Genomic DNA, 20,219 nt, shown 5'->3' with positions numbered 1-20,219 from the left:
CTGTGCTTGGACTCCGCATTCCAAACTGCAACGCACCTCCTTCCCACCAAATCTGCTCTGCCTTCCCAGTCTCGAGGGCAGAGCCACCGTTTTCCAGCTCACAGTGACTGGCAGGCTCTGGCTTGTGACCGGCTGCTCCCCTCTCCCCTCTGAGGTAGAGGACTGGGCTGAAGAAACAAGAGTGGAAGGGCTCCCAATGGGGTCCCTCCTGCTCCCCTGCTTCGTCGTCCCTGCCGGCCCTCCAGGAAGCGGCCTCCACCTCCTCACGGTACCCACCCCAGGTGCCTCCATGGCTCTCTCGGTCTGTGGGGAGTTCCTAGTCCCATGACAAAATGGGAGATGCGTCTGGAAGGAGGCTGGAGTCCCCCGGGGCAGCAGCGTGGCCTGGCTCTGGGAGTCAGAACGCACATCCAGCTGGGGTGGCAGGGGCAGGGGATGGAGGCCTCATCTCCCCTGGGACGTCAGAGCCCCGCCAGCTCCCCCAGGTGTTTCTTCCTTTCTTCTCTGCCCGGGCCCCAGACACCCCCCAGAGCAAGCTGCTAGCTCTGTGCAGCCACGGGCTGTTTGGTCTACCTCCGTGAGGTCTGGGAGCCATGCTGAGGGGCTTGGCGATCATCCTGGAAGCCGCGGGAAACCCTGAGGCCACCCCATCTGGAACCAGCACGGATCAGACGACAGTGCTGGTGTCTGGGGCGGGGGGAGTGGAGGAGGAGGGCATGAAGGAGGTGGGGGGTCAGGGCCTGGTCACCTGCTTGGCTGTCGGCCTGGGCTCCTTTTCAGGCTATTTTCCACGAAAGCCTCTTCCTCTTCAAGGCCTGAGGAACAAAGACTTTGTCCAGGTAGGGGTAAGAAGCAGCCGGGAGGAGGTTCTGCCACACCCACGGCCGTGGTTCCTGCCCCTTGGAGGAGAGACGTGGGCGGGTGGTCTGGCTGGTAGCTGACATATAAGTAGGCACTATTTTCGAGGCGGCAGCTGGTGTGTCCACACAGCCTCCATGATGCCTGGGGTGGCTTTGCTGTCTTACGCCCTGGCAATGCTGCTCCTGCTGGCCCTGCTGGGGGCCGCCTTGCTGGGGTCCATCTTTCTGGGGGTCACCCCGATCTTCTGGCAGCAGGCTCCAGCACGGAGCAAGATCCCCAGGGCCCAGAAGCACAGGGAGGAGGCCCTGCGGCGGATGGAAGCCCTGGCACAGCGTCTCCGGCAGCAGGTGAGTGGACATGGACCCTGGGGGCCCCGGGCCCTCAATCCCAGCAGCAGGTCCTGCCTGGGGACAGGGCCCCTCTTGTAGCCCCATCTCCTTCAGAAGACAGGGAGCAGAACCTACACCCCAGCTCTGCACGCTGGCTCCTGGTGTCGCTGTCAGTTCCTCCTCCGTCTGGGTCCCCTCACAGTCGGGGCAGGATGGTTCCTCTCCCTCCTGGTGCCCACACAGGCTCAGCAACAGGGTGGGTGTTCACTCGGGCTATTTTTTCTGAAATAAAATAAACTGATAGAGGCAACTGGAGGTAAGAGGCCAGGCCTCCCCAAACCCCACTGGGCAGGAACCTGGTGGACACATTCTGCGCCTCGTCCCCCTGCTCCCCCAGGTGAGCGTTGGGCAAATGTTTGCTAAGCACGTGACAGATGCAAAGCATGGGGGGGGGCAGGGTGTCACAGGAGATGGGGTCCTCCAGGAAGCTGGGTTTTTTTCAAAGGGGGCTTGGCTGGCGTGGCTGGGGATACTGCAAGGCCCCCGAGGCCGTCATTACGGCTGGGCTGGGACCCGCCGTGAAGCGACTGAGCTGTGGGTATGGCAGCAAAGCCTGCCCAGGGTGGCAGAGAGAGGGTGGGAAGGAGAGGCACGAAGATGACCTGGTACCGTGCCTGCGCTTTGCTTGTGGCCTGCAGGATGGGACGGCGTCTTTCTGGGCCTTGGGCTCCCCAGCTGCCCAAGGAGAGGTGGGCTGGTGGTATCCTAGGGTCCCCAGCTTGGCTCGATAGTGGTGGACTCCCTCTGGGAGCCCTGGGAGTGGGGGTTGGGGTAGTGCCTGAGGTGCTGTCCCTGTGCTCCGACGCTCCTGAGTGTCCTCTGCCGTCCCCCGGATGGTGATTGATGGCCCCAGTGGGCAGCTTCCCTGCCCGAGCTGCTGCCGTTCCTGAGAATGTGTATTAATATTAATTGGGGCTAATTAGTTGGATAAATCAATCTGCCCCCAGAGAGCAGCTGCCCCTCCCTGGTTGATGCGGAGGAAACCTGGGCTAATGGGGTTGCCGCGGCGGATCTGCATGATGGAGAGGGTTCCTGTGTGCGTGGGGAGGCCCCATCTGTGTGCGGTGGTGGGTTTAGGTTCCTTTACTGCAAACACCCGGCTCTTCTTGCGCGTGCCTCCTCTTGGTGTTTCATTGTGCGCGGGTTGGGTGCGGGTCTGGCCACGGGCTGCTTGTGTTTAGTGAGGCGCCTCGGGGTGGGTGCCTGGCTGGATGTGTACGTGCTGTGTGATCACGGGCAGGTATGCGTCTAGATATGTGTGGCTGGTTTGGGTCTGAATGTCCAGCAAAGCATGGACATGTGTGGTTGTGTGTCTGATGTGTGAGGACGTGTGGTTCTGTATGTGTCTGGGCATCCTGTTGGTTTATGTGTGGGCATCTGGGACACGCAGCTATTGGGCTGGCTCCCTGGAGCGGGTGTCTGATGGGCTGGAGGAGTGGAAAGGTTTGGGGTGAGATCGTCCACCGTGTCTCCAGCTTTCCCTCAAGGCTGCAGTCTTCTTGGCTTTCAGCACCTTCTTATCTTTCCCACAGAGCTACACCAGTCTGTCCCGGGCGCCTTCCCAATCAGGGCCTCCGGTGACCGGCTTTCTGTCCCAGGCAGGTGGGAGGTTGAAACAGGTCAAACCCTTGGAAGGGTTAAACAAATCCAATTCTGGAGTTGCTGTTGTGGCCCAGTGGAAGCGAATCTGACTCGTATCCATGAGTTCGCAGCTTGATCCCTGGCTCGCCCAGTGGGTTAAGGATCCTACGCTGCTGTGGTGTATGTAGGTCGCAGAGGCATCGCTGTGGCTGCGGTCTAGGCCAGCGGCTACAGCTCCGACTAGACCCCTGGCCGCCTGGGAACCTCCATATGCCACGGGTGTGGCCCTAAAAAAAAAAAAAAAAATCCGGTTCAGTTCTGTTTAGCAAAATTTTCCAAAGGAGTCTCCTGAGTCTTGCTCTGCTGGATCCCAGGGACAGAGTCATTACACAGATGAAGCTAACACCTGACCCAGACTTGCCTTAAAGAGGCTCCCAGTCTGGGTGGGGTGTGCTGGCAACAGAGCTGTGCAGACCGCCAGGGGAGGCAGCTCAGCCAAGGCTGGCGAAGGCCGGGTGCCCAGGGAGCTGTGGGACTTGGCAGGAGGGTGAGCCGCTCCTCTGTCTGGAGAGGGTTGTGTGCAGAAGGCTTCACGGAGAGGTGGTGTGGGATCCAAGCCCTGCAGGATGTGTAGGCGTTTTCCAGAAGGAGGAAGGAACGGGAAAGGCACTCCCAGAGAAAGGAGAGCCTGGGAGAACACATGGGAATCAGAGTTCTCAGGGGCCACGGGCTGAAGGCTGCTGGCCCGGAGGCCCTGGTCGCCTCAGGTGGAAAGATTCTATGTCTCTCGCCCAGGGTGGAGAGATTTTATGTCGTTAAACATATTTACCAACCCCTTGGAAATATTCGTAACAAATCAACGTACTGAAAACCTTAAATCTATGTACTTTGATTTTCATACCACAATAGGAGTCAGCGGAGTGTGGAGAAGGCCAGGTGTCTATGGAGCTGTGGGGTTTTGTTCTAAACTATATACTAAGGGAGTTCCCATTGTGGCGCAGAGGAAATGAATCCAGCGAGTTCCCATGAGGATGCAGGTTCGATCCCTGGCCTCGCTCACTGGGTTGGGGATCAGGCATTGCCGTGAGCTGTGGTGTAGTCGCAGATGTGGCTTGGGTCCTGTGTTGCTGTGGCTCTGGCGTAGGCCGGCGGCTACAACTCCGATTCCACCCCTAGCCTGGGAACCTCCATATCCGCAGATGTGGCCCTAAAAAAAAAAAAAAAAAAAAAAATAGAGCGAGAACAACTTCCATGTTTTAGCCACTGTGGGTGTCGCTGCTGAGGTGCATTCTAGCCAAAGGCCTGCCCCGTCGAGGGTGATCCTTGTCCAGCCCTCCTGAAGTCCTTGTGGCAACAGCCTCGGGAGCTCTGAGCCGAGGCACCGAGCCAGCAAAAGGGCGCAGTGAGCAGAGGGATCGGGCTGCAGTATAAGAGAGGGGACAGGGCAAGAGGAGACTGGTGAGATGGGCCCACCAGGACTGAGGCAGGGAGAGAGCCCAGGGTGGTGCCTGGCACCCAGGCAGTGCTTCAGCAGAAAAGTTCCCCTCCCAGGAGCCATTAGAATGTAGACACGCCGCCGTAGGCTTAGGTGGCCCACCTTTACGTCCTTGGGCAATAGAGTGACCTGCATCCCACTTGCCTTCACTGGCGAAATGGAGTGGGGAACACCCAAGGAGTTCCCTGGTGGCCTAGCAAGTTAAGGGCTTGTTGTCGTCACTGCCATAGCACGGGTTTGATCCCTGGCCCTAGCACTTCCACATGTCATGGGCATCCCCCGCCCAAAGCACCCATCTAAGGGTTTCTGTGAAGACTGAATGACGTGGTGCCGGCACAGCGCTTGACACGGTTCCTGGCCATGCAGAAAGGGTTATATAACTGTATCGATATGAGAACACATCAGACCTTTATGGTGAAAGTCTTGTAAACCCTACTGAGGAGACTGGTGTTGCAACTTTATTCTGTGGGGCCCTGTGGTCAGATTTAGGCTTTACACGGACTAAAAAGGATCACCCGGCTTGGTGAAGAGGTTGGGTGGGAAGGCTAGAGCCTAGAGGGAGGCCCGTGAAGAGGCTGCTGAGAAAAGCGACAGGAAAGGCTGTAGGCGAGAAGGAGTCCGAAGACTCGGGGTGGGAGGTCTGAGGACGCAGCGCGGCATCTTGGCCTTGCAGGTGGATACAAGAGCGGTCACAGGGCCTGGTTAGGGGAATCCAGATCCTTGGGTAAACAGCTTTTTATACCTCGGTGTCTTCTGCTGTCAAACGAGAAAATAAGATGACTCACCTCCTAGGGCTGTTGTAAGGAGTAAGACAAACTGGTACCTGTAGGAGGCCCAGGATGTGTTCAGGCAGGTCCTCGATGCTAGGACACATCTTACACATACTGAGGTGTTAGCATCGATAGCATCAGCCTGCCTGCGGGGGAGGGATCCGGGGCGACCCCGAGGTTTACTGCTTGGGTGACCTGAGTGGCATCAATTGGGAATCTCACGAGGAAGAACAGGTCTGAGAGATCAACCATGAGTCCTGGGTGTCTGTCAATCCGTGGGTGGGTGCGTGGGTTTGAGGTCTGGCGGGAGGTAGGCCTGAAGTGGACAAACAGCAAGATCTGGGCACTGTGGGGTCCCAGAGAGGGTGGGCAGGTAGGGTGAGAGGAGGCCAGCATTTCCTGGAGGGAATCGTCTGAGAAGGAGTTGCCGGAGGCCAGGGCGAAGCCGGGGGAGTTGAGGGCGCAGAGCGTTTCTGGAAGGGAAGTGTAAATTGCAGAGGCGCCTGAGATGAGGACCAGGGCGGATCCAAGAAGCCTTGGAGCCCGCAGCCTCCCAGGGAAATGCCTTTGTCTCCCGCCCTCCCCTCCAGGACCAAGAAAGGCCCACTCAGGCCACACTCCAACGTGTGGGCACCAGGGTCTCAGCTGGAACCGTGCAGGACAAAGGGAGACCACTGGGTCCCTGTCCTATCACGTTTGCCCCTGACACGAGTCCTGAAGGGCTGGTTCACCTCCCGACCCACACGACGAAGGACTGGGCTCAGAGCAGTTGCGGGGGGCTTGTCTGTGCTCCCCTGCATGGCTGCCTTGTGATGGACTTCTGGTCCTTTCTTCTCTGGGGAGGCCTTGGTCCTGAGATGTGAAGGGCTTGGCCCACATTCCCCAGCTGACCAGTGCTGGCGTCAAGGCTGGCTCCCGAGCTCCCCTGCCACCCATGCTGGACTCTGCTCTTCCCAAGAACAGATCAGCAGAGGTGGGAGGACTGCAGGAGGACACTGGGATATGCTGGGGCTGATGGGGGGCTGGGACCCGGCCCTGGGACCTTGGCTGCACATGGAAAGACATCTCTTCCAGCAGCAAAATACAAAGTAACCACAAGGGACTAAAAATAACCACTGGGACAAGTTATGGACAACAAGATACAAAAAGACCAAAAAACCCAACTGCCTCTTCTGACCCTCTGGAGCAAAAGCAGACAGGGTATTGCTGCATGAACCCTGCACAAGGCACCACCAGGGGGGCGGGCACACCACTTAAGCCACCCCTCTGGCCCAACCCCTAGACGCACCCCCACCCTCACCCCAGGTAAGGAACCAGCTCCTCTCTTCCCCGCAGGAGGAGTGAACAGGGGAACGTATTACTAGCTTTTGCTCCCTCCTGCTGCAGCAGGAGCCCCAGTAAAGCCTTGCTTGACATTTTTTTGCGGGGGGGGGGGGCAAGTGAAGTGTTCATTAGGAGAGAAGACACCCGTGGAGGTGTAGAGCGACGGAGGGAGAGAGCGACGGAGACAGACAGATGGAGAGAGAGCCATGCACTTTGGGGGTGATTTAGATCCTTGCTTGAATTTCTTTCTTCTTTTTTTCTTTTTTTTGGTCTTTTTAGGGCTGCACCTGTGGCATATGGAGGTTCCCAGGCTAGGGGTCTAATCAGAACTGTAGCCACCAGCCTACGCCGCAGCCATAGCCACAGCCACAGCCACACCAGATCCGAGCTGCATCTGTGACCTACACCACAGCTCACGGCAACACCAGATCATCAACCCACTGAGCAAGGCCAGGAATGGAACCCACATCCTCATGGATACTAGTTGGATTTGTCTCCGCTGCGCCGCGGCGGGAACTCCCAGAAACTGTTTTTAATGCTAAGCGTGAGCACAGGAAGATGCGATGAGCACGTTGTGTCCACTGGAGTATTGTGGGTGTGATGTGTGGAATATGCGGAGGGGCCTGGGCGGAGCAATCTGACGCCCGTCCACCCCCCACCCCCCACCTCTGCAGGAGCCAGAGCTGGACCCTAAGCCCATCCTGGAGCTGCCGCTGGAGAAGCTGGCCCAGAAGCTGCAGGCTGACGAGCTGAGTCTGGAGAGCGTCCTCTGTAGCTACTTAGAGGAGGTGATGGGGTGGGGACAGGACACAACCCTGGGGCTCGGGCTGGAGAGGGGGATGTCACCTGTTGTTGCGGGGCAGGTGTAGCCCCGCAGTGCGGCAGCGAGCCTGAGTCGGGGCGCGTGCCACAGCCATCTGTCGGGTCTGTGCCGAGTCGGGGTTGGGGGGGCGCTGGGGTGACCCCGTGCCTTGTGCCTGGTCACCCTCTGAGCTCCTCTCTGGTCTCCCTCGATGTCACTCAGGCACTGAGGGTGCACCACGAGGTGAACTGCCTGACGGATTTCCTGGAGGAATGCGAGGAGCAGCTGCAGGCATTGAAGAAGCTCAAGAAGACGGAGCGAGGCCTTCTCTACGGGGTCCCCATCAGCCTCAAGGACCCCTACGACTGTATGGTGAGCCCCGGGGGGGCGGGGAACCGTTGCAGGTACGCACGTGAGCATCTGAGGGTGTGGCTTTGGGCAAGGTACTCTCTCAAGGCCATCTGGTTAGACCGTGGCCCACCTGGGAACCGACCCCAGCAGCCCAGCTCCCAAACCCAATGTCTTAACCCCCGAGCTTGTCCGCCACTGGGACTCCTAAGGGAGCAGCTCTCGTGTCTCAGGGGGCGTGAGCCTTCATGGGTGCAGGAGTGCAGTGGGGAGGAGAGTCTGTCTGCTTCTACCCCGGGCCCTGGGGGCTGGAGCTCAGGTTGCCTCCCTGCAGGGCCATGACTCCACGTGCGGCCTGGCCCAGTTCCTGGAGAAGCCGGCGGCCAAGGACGGGGTCATCGTGAAAGTGCTCAAGGCCCAAGGAGCCGTCCCCTTCGTGAAGACCAGCATCCCCCAGACACTGCTCAGGTCTCTGCCGCAGGCAGGCCGGGTGGGGGGGCCGGGCCCAGGATTAGGTGAGGGCGAAGTGGGGACCCAGGACCTTGGGCAAATCTTTTCTGCCCCCTAGCGTCGGTTTCCTCCTCTTACAACCCCCCCCCATCATGGTTCCTAAGGGTCCTGCTGCCCCGAGCTTCTGCAAAGTCACTTCTCCGTTTCTCTTCTAGCCTCTCTCGAATTGTTCTTCTCATTCCCTCTTCTCCACCTGCACCCGTGTCCCCGGTGGTTTTCTGTTTTCGTGAGCTCTTCCCTGTTCTGAGAGCAGAGCTGTGGGCTCCTTGGTCCTTATTTCAGGAGTCTTGGTTGGTGTGTCCTGCCGCAGTAGCCCCTCGCCTCAGCCCAAGGGAGACCCCGAGGTTCCCAGCCCCAGGCGGGAGCTCACGGACCCTGGGGGTGACTCCCAGGGAGGTGGGCCTCTCTGTGGGTGGGCGAGGGTCTTCTCCAGTTAAACCTTCCCCGCCCGCCCAGCCCCTTTGCTTCTGCTTCCCTCAGCTTTGACTGCAGCAACCCCATCTATGGACAGACTCTGAATCCTCTGAACTTGAAGAAGACACCAGGGGGCTCCTCCGGGGGTGAGGGAGCTCTGCTGGCAGGAGGGGGCTCCATCCTGGGCATGGGTACCGACACTGGTGGCAGCATCCGCATTCCAGCCAGCTTTTGTGGTTTATGTGGCCTCCGGACCACAGGATACCGCCTCAGGTACTGGCTGGTGGGCTGGGGGTCGGGGGGGCTAACCCCCCTGATGGGGGTGTAGAGGGGCCTGTCCCACCTATCAGCTCACATCCTCTCAGCTCAGAACTAGAGGAAGTGGGTGAAGGTGGGAGGGTTTCAAATAACTCCTGCTTCAGCCGCAGCTAAACTCACCATGTTTGGTCCAGGTGGCCGTGGAACGGATCTCCCATCATTCCTCACTCCATCAGTTCATTCGTTCATTCATCTGTACATCTATCCAGCTGCCTTTGCTTCCCTTACGCACACAGCCACCCATCCCTTTGCCATCTCCGTCCATCCCTCGTCCGCTCATCCATCCATCCATCCCTTCATCCTCCCTGTCTCTATCCTTCGGTTTCACCATTCACCTACCACTTAATGTCTTTGCCAAATAGTTCTTGCGTGTTTACTCTGTGCCAACCACTGTACTAGGTACATGAGATGCATCAGGGAACAAAATGTGCCGGGTCCTGGGGGAGTGCATTGGCTGGGTGCTCAAGCCTCATTGGCACCTAAGTCCTTCCCTTCAGGAGCTGAGCTGGGCTCTGGGGGGGCGGGGTTTTGCAGCTACTCTGGAGTTGCCTCTGCTGTCAAGGGCAAGAAATCCGGTAAGCTTCCCCCATTCAAAGCCAAACCTGCCTGCCTTTCTCCCGAGACATTCGTCCTGTATCTCAGAGAGACCGGCCCCCCAGTGATCAAGGAACGTGGGCCCTTGGTCAGAGGGTTGTGTGGCTCCCTAGACCACTGACTCTCGCCCCACTGAGAGGTGCTTCCTGCTCTTTAGCTTTAACCTCTCTTACTGGGCTCTTGATGTTCTGCCAGATGAGGGTCTGCCTTCAGGCGCCACACCGGCTAGGGCCAGGCTGCCAGCTCCACCCATCCTCAACCCTTGACAGGGAAGGGATGGCCCCAGGGCCTCTTCCCTTGGCCCCGATCAGGGGCCTGGGCCCCACCCTCCGAGGCCAGGTCCTCAGAGCAGAAAGGATGCAGGGAATCTGCCTCTTCCGCCCTCTCTGTGCAGTGACCACAGTGGCCGGACCCATGGCCAAGGACGTGGAGAGCCTGGCGCTGTGCCTCCGAGCGCTGCTGAGTGAGAACATGCACCGACTGGACGCCACTGTGCCTCCTCTGCCCTTCAGGGAGGAGGTAAGCTGACTGGGTGGGCAGCAGACCTGGAGAGCCCCCCCATGCCTCATTGACCTGCCTGCTGTGCTGGTGCCCTGCGAGGGCCACCTCTTCCAGCCCAAGGTGCAGGGAGCAGGGAGCCCACGTGGGCAGTTCCCTCATGCCCCGCCCCTGCTGGACACCCGCTGCTTTGGCTTCTCTGCCCCCTGAGGTCGTGGATGATGTTACCCACCCCCCCCAGAGGGCCTCCATCCTCACCTACCCAGCACACGCAGGCCGTGGACTCAGCGAGTGTGGTCTCGAGAGCCCGGGAGGGAGTGAAGCCAGGCGTTTAGGCCTCTAGGTGACCTTGGCCAAGACACATCTCTTCTCTAAGCCTCCGTCTCCACATTGGTACAAGGAAGAGGCCAGACCAGAAGATTGCTCCGGGCCCTTCCAGCTCTGTCTTCCTTCACGCAACAACATTTATGGGTACCGACTCTCTGTGCAGGCTCTTTGTAGTTCAGCCACACACTCACTCTCGAATAGGAGCGTTGTTCTGCCATTTACAGGTGAGGAAATGACTTGCTGATGATCCTACAGCTGGCACCTGGCTTCAAACCCCACCCTGCCTGACTCAAGAACCTGCTCTGTAGGGTCTCCGTCTACCATTCGGCCAGTGTCTGTTCCTTTGACTCCCTGCACACATCCGCGTACAACCACCCTGAGATCACTGTTCGCCTCGCTTGGTCCCTTCAGCCTCATCCTCTCTGACGGTTCTTGGGCGTCAGGAAACGTGTGTCTCCTCATGTACTCGCTGGCCTGCCCGCTCCCTCAGCTCCAACCATCCGTTCTTCCTTCCGCCCGTCTGTCCATTCAACCCTCTGTCCACCCACCCCTTCGCCATCTCATAACCCACCCATTTATTCCTGAAGCTGTCAACCCTCTGTCTTCCTGTCCACCCATCGCTCATGCTGCCATGCATTCACCGTTCTTCCAGGGCTTTCTTCAGAGGACCTAGAGCCTGGAAAGTATATAGGGAGGTTCCAAGGGGCTCTTGGGATGCCCCTGCCTATTCCCCTGGGTGAGGACAGCTGTGGCCCAAGGTCCCAGCCTGCAAGTCTAGCTCCTGGACAGAGTGAGGCCACCTTGGCCTCTGGCCAGCCTCCCCTCAGAGCCCCAGCCAGCCCCTCGTGCCCCCAGGTGTACGCCAGTAGCCGGCGCCTTCGAATTGGCTACTACGAATCAGACAACCTCACACAGCCATCTCCTAGCATGACCAGGGCCGTGAGGCTCACCTCCAAGCTGCTCCAGGATGCGGGACACCAGGTGGGCTTGCTTAGCCCTTAGGAGGGAGGGGCGGTGGGACCAGTGAGGATGCTGGGCTGGTCTCTTCGTGGAGAGAAAGGAGGTCTTATCTGAGACCGTTGTGTTTCCCCTGAGCTTCCTGGAGAAGACTGTTGGGTGGAGGTGGAGGCCGAATGGGGGCCTCTCAGGCAAGGTGGGCCCCACACGCTGTGAGGAAGGCACCCCCTTCAGTAGTGGACCCTCAGGGACTCACTCCCAAACTACTACCGCCAGGGTTTCTCATGCCTCCATCAAAGGGCTGTAAGGGGCTCTCTGGCCTCAAAATCATCCTCCCCTCCTCCCCTAGCTTCCGTCCCCCAGTGGCCCATCCTGGGCCTTGGAGAATTGCTGACCCCTGTGAACCCCAGTTTGCTTCCACACCAGACAGCTATGAAGATGAAATGAGCTAGGGAGTTCCCACTGTGGCTCAGCGGGTTATGAACCCGACTAGCATCCACGAGGACGTGGGTTCAATCCCTGGCCTTGCTCAGTGGGTTAAGGATCCCGCGTTGCCGTGAGCTGTGGTGTAGGTCGCAGATGCAGCTCAGATCCCGTGTTGCTGTGGCTGTGGTGTAGGCTGGCAGCTGTAGCGCCAACTAGACTCCTGGCCTGGGTGTGGCCGTAAAAAAAAAAAAATGCCGCTTGTGTCTGCTGACCCTTCAGGATGTCTGGGCTCTGCAGAGAAAAAAGAGGGCAGGGTGGGAGGCCCTCCAGCCCCTGACGCGGCTCTGTCTCCCCAGCTCATCCCCTTCTCGGTTCCCCGCATCGAGTATGCCTTTATTCACCTGTTCACCGGGGGCCTGTATGCTGATGGAGGGGCCACCCTTCTGGAGAAGCTGTGCGTTTGTTGGGACTCAGAGATGGGACATGGTGGAAAAGGGGCTGAGGAGGGGGCTGGTGGCAGCCTGAGCGCTAGGAGGGGAACCGCGGGCCTGAGCTGGCGGGATGCCTCTGGCTAAGTGTGCGACCTTAAGGGTAAGTCACCCATTCAGGCCCGTCTTTCGGATGCACACGTAGCAGGGGTGGTGCTGCTGGGAAGAGAAGTGTTTCTTAGGGTCCGACGTCCCTCCTCTTTTCTGCAGAGGCGCAGCTGGGGGTGGGGGTGGGAGGTGTGGTCGCGGCTGCAAGGCTGAAAGTGGCCGCTACGAGTCTGTGCTTCCACAGTAAGGGGGACATCGTGGACCCCAGCATGCAGGGCCTCGTCAGCCAGCTCCGCCTGCCAGACCCGGTCAAGCGCTTCTTGGCCGGGATCCTACGCTTCACTGTGAGTCTGGGCCCAGACCAGGGGAGGGACTTAGAGGAGGAGGGGCCCAGAGAACAGAAGGGCTCAGAAAGAGGCGGGGGGCTCTCCCTGGGGGTGGGGTGGGGTCAGAGAATGAAGTGACTCAAGAGGGCCTGGCGGGAGAGGAACCGAAAGAGGGGGACAGGGTGAGGCTGTCAGAGAAGGGAGGGCATTTAGAGAAGCGTGGGGACGAGAGGGGGCCCAGGGCTCAGTGGGGTGCTCAGGCGCTTGGGGAGGAGCGGAACAGCGCCCTTCCTAGACCTCCGTCCCAGACAGGCTGGTGTCACCCTGTGGTTCCTGAAGTTGGCCTCTCCCTCTGTCCCCACCTCCAGGAGCCCCTGACCAGCCAGCTTCTGGAAGAGTTACGTGGAGTTGGGTGAGTGGTTGAGTCTCCTTAGGTCCAGGTCACAGGGGTTTGTTTCCGTGGGAACTGAGTGAGGGCCACGCGGCTGGGGGCCTTGTCCACTGAGGGCGGGGCTGTTGAGCCTTTGGGATCTAATTAGGGTTTTCAGTCTATGCCTGACATGGGGTTACCTTTAGACTTTTGGGTGGGGCTGGTACTGGGGCTGTTGGGGTTTGATTTGGAGTTAAGCGCTGAATGCAGGCTAGAATTGGGTTAGGTTGGGATAAAGGTTGGGCTTGGCTTGAAGTTGGGTTGGGGCTGGGGTCGAGTTTACAGCTGGGGCTGGGGTTGGAGTTGGTTTGAGTTGGGGTTGGGGTTCAGGTTGGGACTGGGGTGAAAGTGCGGCTGGGAGAGGAGACTGGTTTGGGCTTGGGTTGGCTCTTGGGCTTGGCCTGGACTTGGAATTGAGGTACTGGTTGGAATTGGGGCTGGAGGAGGCCTGAGGGCTGCCTTGCGGCCTCACAGTTTAGGGGAAGGGACCTGTGGTTTTGAGGGAGCTTGTGGGTCCCTGTGGCTGATGTGGGGGGCTTTGACGAGAGAGGATGTATCCTCTTGAGAACACTGGGCAGGCAAGATGTTTTGAGCAGAGGACAAGACCCCGGGTCATTCCCAGCCCCTCTGCGGATGTATAGTCTGCATGGAGGCCAGACCCTGCCTCGTGGGTGCCACGCCTCATTTGCATAAGAGGGGGTCAGTCCTCCGGTGCTGACTTTGGACTGCTCAGTCTTCCTCATTCCCCAGGACACCCAAGAAACTGTGGGAGCAGCACACAGCGGTGGAGGTGACGTATGCCTGGGGACTGCGGAAATAGCGGCTGCAGATACCTGGGTGATGATAGGAGTGTCCCAACAGGGGGTAGATCTCTGACCTCACGGGCAGGGGAGGCCCAGCTGTGCCTGGATGGGGAGGCTTGGTGACCAAGGAGATTGATGTAGTCTGTCTCCTTGAAATCTCTGCAGCTTAAGACTCCCCGGCCCCTCCCTTCACCTTGGCCCCTGGGAAGACCCAGATTCCTGCCGCCCCACCCCGCCTCCTTCCCCATCTTAGTCTGCATCGCACAGCCTGGGGCTCCTTCCTGGTGTCTAACCTGACTCCGTCTGCCAGCACCTGACTTTGTCCTGCAAACAGTGACCTTTGCCGGTCTTAACCCCTCCTGCCCACCCCCATCCCTGCAGGAATATCAGCAAGAGTTCATAGCCAAGTGGCGGTCCCTGGATCTGGACGTGCTGCTGGCACCGGCTCTGGGCCCTGCCTTCTATATCGGCTATCCTGCCAAAGCAGCAAGTAAGAGGGCCCTGGGTCCTGGGGATGGAGAGGAAATCCAGGACTTCTGCGGCCTCGACCTCTGTCTCTCATCACTATTTGAAAAACAAATGTCTTGGGAGTTCCTCTTGTGGCTCAGCAGTAACGAACCTATTAACCGTGAGGATTCGGGTTCCATCCCTGGCCCCGCTCAGTGGGTTAAGGATCCAGTGCTGCGGTGAGCTGTGGTGTAGGTCGCAGACACTGCTTGGATCTGGTGTTGCTGTGGCTGTGGTGTAGGCCAGTGGCTACAGCTCCGATTCGACCTCCATATGCCGCGGGTGTGGGCCTAAGGAAAAAAAAGACTAAATAAATAAATAAATAAAAATTTCTTAAACTGAGATAAAATTCAGATAACAAATTCACAGTTTAAAGTGCACAACTCAGGAGTTCCTGTCATGGCTCAGTGGTTAAGGAATCCGACTAGGAACCATGAGATTGCAGGTTCGATCCCTGGCTTCGCTCAGTGGGTTAAGGATCCGGCGTCACCATGAACTGTGGTGTAGGTCGCAGACGCAGCTCAGATCTGGCGTTGCTGTGGCTCTGGCGCAGGTCGGCAGCTACAGCTCTGATTAGACCCCCAGCCTGGGAATCTCCATATGCCACAGGTGTGGCCCTAAAAAGACAAAAATAAATAAATAAATAAAATAAAAAAATAAAAATAAATAAAAATAAAGTGTACAACTCAGTGGTTTTCAGTATATTCAGAAGGTCAGGCAACTACCACCACCATTTAATTCCAAAACATTTGCATCCTCCTGAAAAGTAACGCTGGACTCGTTAGCAGTCACTCCCAGTTTCCATTCACCTTTTTTTTTTGGCCACGCCCAAGGCATGTGGAAGTTCCAGGGCCAAGGATTGAACCCGAGCCACAGTAGTGACAATGCTGAATCCTTAACCACCGGGCCACCAGGGAACTCCCCCATTTACTTCATTTATTTATTTTTTGGTCTTTTTGTCTTTTTCAGGCTGCACCCGCGGCATGTGGAGGTTCCCAGGCTAGGGGTTCAATCGGAACTGAAGCCTCCGGCCTACACCACAACCATAGCAACGCGGGATCTGAGCCACATCTGTGACCTACACCACAGCTCACAGCAATGCTGGATCCTTAACCCACTGAGCAAGGCCAGGGATCGAACCCGAGTCCTCATGGATGCTAGTCAGGTTCGCTAACCGCTGAACCATGACGGGAATGCCTCCATTTATGTTTTAAATGAACTTTATTGAAATATAATTCAGTTGCAGTAAAATTCACCACCTTTCAATGTGTAACTTGATGAATTTTGACAAATGTACATAGTGGTACAGCCACCACCATAATGAAAATAAAGAATATTTCCATCACCCACCAAATTTCCCTCATGGCCTGATGCAGTTCACCCCACCCCTACCTGCAGCAACCATTGGTCTGCTTTTTTTTTTTTGCTTTGTTTTAGGGCCACACTCGTGGCATATGGAGGTCCCCAGGCTAGGGGTCGAATCCGAGATATAGCTGCCGGCCTACACCACAGCCATAGCAATGCGGGATCCAAGCCGTGTTCGAAACCTACACCACAGCTCACGGCAACGTCGGATCCTTAATCCACTGAGGGAGGCCAGGGATGGAACCTGCATCCTCATGGATCCTAGTTGGGTTCGTTAACCACTGCGCCACGAAGGGAACTCCTGGTCTGCTTTCTGTCACTATAGTTTTGCCTCTGCTAGAATTTCGTATAAATGAAATCATAAGGTATTGGGGTCTGGCTTCTTTCACTTAATATATCCATTCACTCTTAACATGCGTTCTGCTGAGTCATTTGCAAAGGTGTCCTCAGCCCAGCCCACCTGAAACACAGGTCTCAGCACAGGGCAGCGTCCCATGCCCAGCATGGGTTCAGGTCTGAGGTGACGCCATGCAGAAAGGAAACCCACCTCAAGCTTGGAATTCTATCCCCTGGGTGCCCCCACGGGGGGTGCCCAAAAGCCCATCCCACACTTGGCTTCGCTCTAGTGCTCCCTGTCCACCTCACCGCCACTCTGATGCTCTCGCCCTGCACACGAGTGGCTGCCTTTTCAACTCAGGATTGTCCTGCACACTGCAGCGATCTGGGAGCCCCATGGACTGGAGGGCGTGGCTGAGGCTTCTGTCACCCACCAGCTGTGTCCCTGCCTGCCACCTTGGTTTCCTACCTGTACACAGGCAGTAGGAGTCCCCAGCTCACAGGCGTGGAGAGGAGCCAAGGAATCAGCATCGTAGAGAGCAGAGCCCAGTGCCCCGCACTGAATACCCAGTTCTCTCCCGCCACTGTGTGGGGCAGGAGGCCCCCTTCTCCTGCCCGGGACTGGCTCTCGCTAGCAGAGGGATGCAGTTCCAAGAAGCGGCTCCAGGGGGCGCGCGCCCACACTCTTCCCACCCGGAATCGTTTGCGTTGCTAATTTCCTGGCCTTACCTGGATCTTCCTACAGGAAGCTCTTTCTACTTGGCCCTGTACAACCTCCTGAACTTCCCTGCTGGTGTGGTGCCTGTCACCACCGTGACGCCTCAGGACGAGGAAGAACTGGCCTTTTACCGGGGCTACTATGGCGATGGTTCTGACAAAAATTTCCAGGAGGTTCGTTGCCCTCTCTGCCTCTCCCCCTGTTGGAGTGGGTGAGGGTAGGGTGGGGGCGGTCACTTCTAGTGTTTCCCCTTCACCCCTTCGGCTGCAGCTTCACCCCTTCCCTGGGGACACACTGTTTGACCTCCGAGTCAGCCTCCGTCTTTGTCAGGGAGTACGTTGCAACCCCAGTGGGTTTCTTTGACACTCATGCAGGGAAAGTTGATCCCAGAGGCCAGGAAAGTGGAACAGGGCAAAGGTACCTGGTTAGGGTCTTGCTGTGTAACTGAACTGGACCCTGCCCCTCTGGGCCTCAGTTTCTTCTCTAGAGAAATGGGAATTAAAACATCTGCCTTGTGGGGTTGTGCTGTCTTTTTGTTTTTGTTTTTTGGCTTTTCAGGGCTGCACCCACAGCATATGGAGGTTCCCAGGCTGGGGGTCTAATCAGAGCTGTTGCTGCCAGCCTACACCACAGCCACAGCAACTCGAGATCTGAGCTGCGTCTGCAACCTACACCACAGCTCATGGTAACTCGGGATCCTTAACCCACTGAGCAAGGCCAGGGATCGAACCCACAATCTCATGGTTCCTAGTCGGATTCGTTTCCACTGTGCCACGACGGGAACGCCGCTAAAGGTTAAATTGAAAAAGAGTGAAGCAATTAGCATAAGGCCTTATATGTAAGAACTGTTCAATAAATGCTGCTATTACTAATTCAGAGAGGGCTTCACAAAGGAAATATTTCCTTGGGCCTGTTCTTTTATTTATTTGGCTGCTTCCTGGCACGTGGAGTTCTCAGGCCAGGGATCAGATCCGAGTTGCAGTTGCAACCGAAGCTGCAGCTGTGGCAACGCTGGATCTTGAACCCACTGTGCTGGGCCAGGGATCGAACCTGCAGCATCCTGGTGCTCCCAAGATGCTGCTGATCCCTTGTGCCACCGCAGGAACGCCTCCATGGGCCTATTTAATTCATGGTCTAAAAGAACAACCCTGACTTCGGTGAGAGAGAGGAAGAGAGAGAAAGAGAGAGACTGGCTCTGAAAAGTATGCATTTGTCTGCGTCAGACATTAAGTAACTTATTTTTTCTGAAAATTGATTTTAGTGCTAGAGTTACCCAGTGGAACTGCTGACCTGAATTCTGAGAAAATAACAATAATGATACTATCTAATGTGTCTTGAGCTCTTACTCTGTTCCAAGAGCTGTTTAAAAGTGCTGTATATATATTAAGTCATTAAGTCCCATAACCGTCCCGTGAGGTTTTGCAGATGAGGAGATGGAAGCACAGACAGGTTGAGGGACTTGACCAAAGGCACACAGCTGGCTGAAGGGAAGGAGCCAGGACCTGAAGCTGGGTGACCTGGCTCCAGAGACAAAGGCTAATAAGCACTTATATGATATCATCGTAAAGCAATGCAAACATGTTTAAATGTCTGCAAGTGTGTTTGGATTTCATGTCAGGGACTCCGGCTCAGTCCCCATGTCGCTGGGCCTGTGTTTGGGGTCAAGACTCCCCTTTCCCTGCAAAAGCATAACCAGCCTCGGGGTCAGGGATTTGCACATTCTTCTTTCCTTGGCTGAGAACACTGGGTGGATACGTGGCTTTATATTTCATTATAGTCGGCCCTCTGCACAGGGAGCAGGTTAATCTCTTAATCTTTGAGAAACTGTAGACAAAGCAGAGCAGTTATCCCGGGTTTCACTGAGTGCTGAGGAAGCTGCAACTCTGAGATCCAGGACGTTTCCACCTTATTATAGATTGGGGGGGGGGAGATTTGGGTCAATGCCTACCTATGGGTGGTGAGGGCTGGGCAGAGGGCCAGTAAGCAAGAAGCAGCCTCTCGAGTCCACAGACCGTCTCTCCCTGCAGGCGGTGAGCGGGTCCGTGGGGCTTCCGGTGACCGTGCAGTGCATCGCTTTGCCATGGGAAGAGGAGCTGTGTCTCCGGTTCATGAAGGAGGTGGAGACCTTGGTCAAGGACCAGGGGGGACCCAAGTGACAAGCCACTTCTTCTCCTGGAGGCCTTCCTACGTCCTCATCCGAGTCTGCCCTCCATGTCCCTTTCTGCTCTTGAATACCGCATCCCATTCATTTCTCCCCTTCCTGGAAGCCCACCCGTGTTTTTTTTTCTGTGTGGTCCCTCTGTGTGGGTGCTCAATACACAGACTCTCCAGATTAGCCCAAGATGGAGAGCAGGGTGAAGGGCTCCATGAACATTTTTGACCTTCTGGCCTCATAATCGCTGGTCTAGGTGGGGGAGGTGGGGCTGTAGCTTCCCAGTGGCTTTCTGCCTCAAGCTGTTCTCCTCTAGCTCAGTCCCAGAGATGCTCTGCCAGATAGCAGCAGAGGGAAAAGGGCCCCAAACTGAGAGGCTGGAGACCTAGGTCCAAGTCCTGGCCCTGCCACCTGCGCGACGCTGGGCAAGTTACTTCCCATCGCTGGACCTCAGTTTTCTCATCTACAAGTTGAGGATGCTAAATGTGATAAAGTCCATGGCACCTGCAGGCTTGACTGTTACGTGAGTGGTGATTCCTAGGCACTTCCCTAACCAAGATCTCGCCGTGGCTCCCAGTGCTTTCTAGAGAACATTCCATAGAGCAAGGTCAAGGGAATGAAACTGAGTCAGAACAGATCCTCTCTTGGGACCCAGACCCCAGCTCACAGTCCGGTGCTTTGCCAACGAGCCGCTAATTTCTTGGCTTGACACCCAGCACTTCCTAAGAGCCTCCACGACCTGCTCTGGCAGGGCTCCACCACGGCACAGCTCCTCCATTCCCTCTAACCAGAGCCTTCTTGCCATCAGAAGATGCGCTTCTGCCTCTGTGCCTCTGTTCAAACTGTCCTCTCCACTGTCTCCTCTGCCCTTCAAGCCCTGTGTCAGATGCCACTTCCTTCAGGAAGCTTCCTTTTTGCCCTCCAGCTCCTTCATGGTCCTTCCTTCATCTGAACTCTCTAGAAGTTTTTCCCCAGCAAAACCTGCCCGTCCTCTATCCCATTCCTCTGTGCAGCCCAATTTCCAATCACCTAGGCAAACTGATGAACTCAGTACTCACTGTGCTTGAGAGCCAGACCTCCTGGAGATAATATCTCAATGCAAATGAGTGGAATCCATCCATCCATCCATCCATCCATCCATCCATCCATCCAGCGTTCGTTGAGTACCTCCTCTGAACACAAATGATGGAATTTTAGGCAGAAAAAAAGCCTGAGTTTAACTAAGATGGAGACCCCAGGAATTACACCAGAAAGGCAGCCCTGGCTCCACTTGCAACAGAAGGACTCGCGTGGGGTGTCCAGGTGCAGGCCGGACAGGGCTATTGCTGAGCTCGCCGTGGCTTCTTCCTCCCACCAGCTTCTACCACAGAGTCTGAGTTTGCTGGAGAAGGGTCCTCATGGTTTCCCCTCAGGCATGGCTAGTAGGACTCCTG

The 20,219-nt window shown here is 56.8% G+C and overlaps 1 protein-coding gene across 1 annotated transcript; it reads left to right on the top strand.

Annotated features, from left to right (window-relative positions):
- Positions 1-963: 963 nt before the first annotated feature.
- LOC102164418 (vitamin D3 hydroxylase-associated protein-like) lies at positions 964-19,293 on the top strand. Its single transcript, XM_021096717.2, has 15 exons — positions 964-1,208; positions 7,094-7,207; positions 7,444-7,593; positions 7,904-8,037; positions 8,560-8,766; positions 9,346-9,386; positions 9,800-9,924; positions 11,086-11,211; positions 11,970-12,067; positions 12,394-12,493; positions 12,844-12,887; positions 13,656-13,695; positions 14,090-14,198; positions 16,662-16,807; positions 18,662-19,293. The coding sequence occupies exons 1-15, from the start codon at positions 996-998 to the stop codon at positions 18,788-18,790; spliced, it is 1,776 nt and encodes a 591-aa protein (XP_020952376.1). The 5' UTR covers positions 964-995; the 3' UTR covers positions 18,791-19,293.
- Positions 19,294-20,219: the final 926 nt, after the last annotated feature.

This window comes from Sus scrofa, chromosome 6 (assembly GCF_054392235.1).
Source record: "Sus scrofa isolate SSC_HxYL_T2T_F1_AM1 chromosome 6, Sscrofa_HxYL_maternal_Yorkshire_Landrace_v2.0, whole genome shotgun sequence".
Classification (NCBI taxonomy): domain Eukaryota; kingdom Metazoa; phylum Chordata; class Mammalia; order Artiodactyla; family Suidae; genus Sus; species Sus scrofa.
Note: the sequence above shows the minus strand (reverse complement) of the source record. Positions and strands in the feature narration are given on the sequence as shown.

Coding starts and splice junctions, on each gene's coding strand:
- LOC102164418 (XM_021096717.2), top strand. CDS start 996: ATGATGCCTGGGGTGGCTTTGCTGTCTTACGCCCTGGCAATGCTGCTC. Junction 11,212..11,969: donor TCCAGGATGCGGGACACCAG/GTGGGCTTGCTT, acceptor CTGTCTCCCCAG/CTCATCCCCTTCTCGGTTCC. Junction 12,494..12,843: donor CCGGGATCCTACGCTTCACT/GTGAGTCTGGGC, acceptor CCCCACCTCCAG/GAGCCCCTGACCAGCCAGCT.